The sequence below is a fragment of the Antrostomus carolinensis genome, unplaced genomic scaffold (genome assembly GCF_000700745.2).
Source record: "Antrostomus carolinensis isolate BGI_N321 unplaced genomic scaffold, ASM70074v2 scaffold8588, whole genome shotgun sequence".
Taxonomy (NCBI): domain Eukaryota; kingdom Metazoa; phylum Chordata; class Aves; order Caprimulgiformes; family Caprimulgidae; genus Antrostomus; species Antrostomus carolinensis.
This window is the reverse complement of record NW_010332231.1, coordinates 11,933-16,992: the sequence shown is the minus strand read 5'-3', so window position 1 is coordinate 16,992 and position 5,060 is coordinate 11,933. Positions and strand designations below refer to the sequence as shown.

Here is a 5,060-nt window from a genome sequence, read left to right as displayed (position 1 = left end):
CCAGCTTTCCTATGGCTCTTCCAGTTATCAGCTACCATGGGTACTGTGTGCAAATCTGTTGTTCTGATGGTGTGAGTAAGCCCCTATGAACAGGATAATGCAATCAGTGGAACGACCTAGCAAGTTAAGCATCTAAGCAGAAAATGGAGGTTTTGTAAAAATATGAGTACTCCAGGAAATCTCAGTGCAAAATGGTTTCTTCTCCCCTTAGAGAAATCTAGAAGTATTGTGTTGGGCAAGTTTTACATTAATCTGTATGCTTGATTTATCTTGTGCTCCCAGTCTCTGCAATGGATATACTTCCTTACCAGTTATTCCAGGCTGCAACAACTCCTCTGAGTGAATTATTTTCACTCAAAGAGCTCAGACTTTTGAACATGTGAGATCTGATTAGCAAGCATGCTCCATAGAAGGAAAGTAGAGATTGTGACACTGGCAACTCAGACATTGTCAAATTATACTGAAACCAAACAAACCACAGTGGTGTGGCTTGGATGGGTTTTTTTTTTTTGAAGCAACTCAATCTGCTAATGTGTAAACACTTCAGCTTGGCTGAATATTGGAATGAAATGTTTTGACACAACCAATTCAAAATGTTTGATGCCTTCCAGTTAGTTAACTTCAATATTGTGAAATGCATCCTTCCCAAACTGGAAGGATTCACAGCTGGGATAAATGCCAGTATTTGTTGTACTCTGCTGTAAGGCAAGGCAGCCAGCTGCCATGGTGCACCTGAGAATGTTCTTCAGAAATTTTTAATAATAGAAAGTGTTTATCAAGCCAAGGCTTGTAGTTTAGCATCATCTTCTCAAACAAACAAGAAACCCCACAACAAAAAACAACTATCTCTCCCTCAAGTCTACTAATAATGGGTAAACATTGTTATTTTTTCACCTGAAGTTGACCCTGGGAATTTTCTTCTTGCCTTTTATAATAATCCTAGATCAAGCATCTTCCCTGAGCACACAGTTTTTAAAGTGAAGCCTGAAGCATCTCTACTTTTGGTAGTATACAGCCATAAACATTCCTTTCTCCCCTGAACTGGATCACCCCAAAGTTTCTTCATAAATTCTCTGCCACTGATGCTATTAACCTGGCATATCATCTACATGGAGGCTGAGCTAGAGGGCAGCCAGACCTAGTCTGGATACAGCAGCCACTTGGAGAAGGCACCATACCAGACCCAGACTTGTTCATGCCAGCTCTAACTGCACAAGCCAAAGTAGTACAGTCTGGTGTCTCCACCTCTCCTTTAAATATAGCCCTTATTTCTGAGGGTCTTTCTATATATCTGAACAAAGAAGCCTTCCCCTTCCAGAATGCACGCATAATGAAACCATCCTCCTTCCCTACAACGCTTCTACTAACCTGAGTTAAATACATAAATACAGCAAAAATAGCTGACATCCAAACTCTTGTTGGTTTTTCTCCATGTGTCCTTAAGGTATGCAGTCTGTAGGCCTGAAAAATTATCCTTCACTGTTCTCTCCTTAAGTGCACAGGTTTGCTTCCAACTCTGCAGGTAACATTACTCAGAGCAGACAGCTTCTAAATAAGCAGAAGAGCCTTCCATAAAGGCCACCTATATATATTTTAAGGAAAGGAAGAGGCTTGCTAGGCACAGGACAACTGCATCAGTGATGTGATATCCTGCTTCATCCAAGAAGCTCATTTGTTCAATCTGTCCTATCCACAGGTGGCGTGACCATCCAGAGTATCCCTTCAGCGATGAATACTGAAAACAAGGTGTGCCCAGCCAGGTTCCTAACTCAGTGCCGTTAGGCGTCGCTGAAAGAGACCCAACATTTGGTGCTTTGACTTAATGGGAGACTGTTCAAATCAGCATTAAAACCATGACATTTATTTCCTCTTGTCTTGTCAGTGTCTCATTGCTACTAAAAAGCAAATCTATTTAACCTGTTGAATCTCTGGCTTTTGCTTAGGCAGCTTTAACTCTGAGCATTAAAGATTCAAAACTGACAGCTGATAAAATTGAAGATTCCTCTTGAAAACAGGCTCACTAGTTCAAGCCAAATCATTTTCACTCAATGGCATATTCTTTACTGAATTTGAAACAAGACAACCTGCCTCAGTAGATGTGAGGCAGTATTATTTTATTTCACAGCTCAAGTGATAGAAAGTTAGTAGGGGGGAACTAATTGGATTTGAGAGATAGATATATATCTATGTATGTGTATATATATATATGTATATTGCTATAGATATATTCACTGCTTCATGCAGTGAAGCCTGTTTTACTCTGACCAGAGTATTCTTCAGCTGCATACATGAGCTACATTCCACAGGTACACCCCAACTGGCTCCACATGCAACTAGTTCAAGAACTAAAGCATTATAGGCATGTTTATATCCTTCTCCGCTTCAGCCAAGGACCTCAGTGAAACACAGGAGAGTGTATGACTCTATTGCATCTATATTTGAGTTGCTGTACAAGGATGGTATTGCACAGCATTGCATATGCAACCTGGAGCCACCCTGGAGTTAGCACTAGTGACAGCCTCATCTCATGAGATTAAAAAAATCCCTTAAACTTCTTTCCTGCTCCACAAACTTATATTCACCCAAGAAAGTTTCTGTTCACTTCAAAAATCTTAGTCTTTTATATAAACTCCTGACCAAGACAATACTGAACTAGGGAGCTAAATTTTAAAGGAGGATAAAGTTGTATTTTGTTAAATACCACTTTCTATCATGCTTTGAGACTGCAGAACACTAGCAGGTCCAAGAAAGGGTAAGAATGAGGCAGAAGCAGCCAGGCTAAAACCTGGACATTTCCTTCAATCTATCCTCAGCTCTCTGAAACATGGGGGCAGAAGCATAGACATCAGAGTAAGGAAGACTTAACTCCATCATTAATTTCTTTTTTAGACCACTTATTTGGTCAATAAATTCTGTACCCTATAGGTGCATTAGCATATACCCCCATCTGCAGAAGGCTACTCTCCGTCCTTCCCTCCTCTGCCCAAGCACTCCAGTTTTCTGCCACAGAGTGGGTACACTAGAGAAGTATTGGAGAAGAAACTAAACCACACACAGAGAGACTACTTCATGTACTAAAATGTGCATATCACTATTGGAAAATGGGTCATACATAATCACTGGTCTATAGCATCTGCTTTTATTTATTACCATTACTATTTACTATCCCTGGAGCAACTGCAACAGGAAAACACCAGAGTGTGTGGTTCAGAGACAATTCTGATGGGTTAGGGTGTGCTCCTCACAGCTGATGCAAAGAGGCACAGGCATGACCATTTCACAGGAGGAGCAGGCAAGGGTCCCAAATAGGTCTAGTGCCAATGCATTCCTAGATGAGCCCAGTGGGCATCACTAGAGAGCCAGGCCCCTTCACTATGGGCCGCCTTCACATAGCATTTACAAATCCATTTATAAGCTTATGTCAACAGAGGAGCATTCCTATTGCTGGAGGTTACCCAAGGGCAATTCCTATTTTATTCCATTACCCACTTAGACCAGAGGGGGGAATAAAAAAAGTGGGAGAAGTATAGCTGAGGAGGAAGAAGACATTAGAAATTTGCTGGTGTAGATCTAAGGGCAATTCTAAGGTGGAGCTCTGCTCCCAGGGGTGGTCAGAACCACTATGACACCCCTACTTTGTCCCTTTGCAAACAGCTGAGGCCCTGGCCAAAAACTTGAACAAAATACAAATCTAAACTCAAGTGCCAGAGAGAAACCAACATGTTATTCCAGTTGCTTCATAAGTACAAGCCTTAAATAGAGCTATCAGGGCCCAACTGCTTCACAGTAGCACTGCAGAAATTTTTGCACTGTAACTTGACCAGGTGCAGGTCTCTGGCCACAGCCAAGGTTCATGCTGGGTTTGGCAGAGCTCTTGTTTTCTACACTGCAAATCTCAACTAATAATCAGCTTAAATGCTCACACCAGCCCCTTCACAGCTATCTCCTCTTTCCAGACATTTCTCCCCCCTCCCCCCCCCCCCCCCCCCCCAGGTTAGGCAGTGCCTGAGTTTCTAATAAATCAGGTGACCTTGTACATGTGAGTAATGAAGATGATATGCTGAAGCCTCTCTAACAGGAAATACCCTATAATCAAGTCTTCAATCTGTACAGAGTTAACAGGCAGGACAGATGATTAGAGTTCTTCCAGCCCAAGTCGCACCACCAAATCCCTTTCTTTCCTCCCCTCTAATTTTAATAGAATCCTCCTCCTTTGCAGTGCCTCATTTGAATCTGAAGAAAAAAATTCAGCCTCTTCCCAGGGGCAAATGCTCCCATACTCATTTCCATCAGTTATGAAACTGCTACTGACGTCTAGCCTAGTTTTTCCCCCTGCTTTGCTCAGTTTCAGACCACTGGTCCCCATTGTTCTCCATCTTGCCCTACAAAGAAAAGGTTTAAAGGAGGGAAAATAAACAGGGCTGGAATGTGTTTCCCAGGCCCCCATCTGCACTGGCAGCTGCACAGAGACAGAGAAACCCCAAACCCTGGCCCCACGTACAATCTACTCTCATCTAGCAAATTTCAGAGGCTTATTGAACTCGCTGCCTGGTGTGAAACACAGCATACAGCCCAGCTCCGACTGGAAGGGTCAGGCACAGACAGACGGGGCTCCAGCACCTCCTGCTCTGATAGCGATCGCACATGACAAGAATAGACCCAAATGTCTCTTAGGAAAATTTACTTGCTTTTATTGTAAGTAACCCAAGTAGTTTGTGACTCTTCCTGCAGCTGCAAAGTGAGATGAAATCCAGACCAATGAAGTTTGCTCCAGCTATGTGCTTCAACTATGACTTTATGGCACCAAAAAGAACAAGCGATGCAGCATTTTGGATTCGTTTTGCAGCCCAAGTGCTGCTCCAGGCTGGCCAGCAGAAAACCAGGTGATATGCCCACATCCCCAGCAGCAAAGCAGTTGCCACAGCGATACACCAGCACATGGGCTTACCTGGCTGTTGGTCAGAGGCATTCCCTGTTGTTACACAAGCTCAGGGTGGAGCACAAGGCTTTGCAGCTGTGCCCTTCCTTGGGCAAGTGCACACTCATGTTTAATAAGTGGG

The 5,060-nt window shown here is 43.0% G+C and overlaps 1 protein-coding gene across 1 annotated transcript in view; it reads left to right on the top strand.

Moving 5' to 3' along the window:
- AKR1D1 (aldo-keto reductase family 1 member D1) overlaps positions 1-1,863 on the top strand; it is a gene marked incomplete at its 5' end in the record, with an annotated part of 27,256 nt that extends 25,393 nt beyond the window's left edge. The window contains one exon of the mRNA XM_010173433.1: positions 1,697-1,863. Within this exon, the coding sequence (XP_010171735.1) occupies positions 1,697-1,739 (43 nt within the window). The remainder of the gene's footprint in view (positions 1-1,696) is intronic.
- Positions 1,864-5,060: the final 3,197 nt, after the last annotated feature.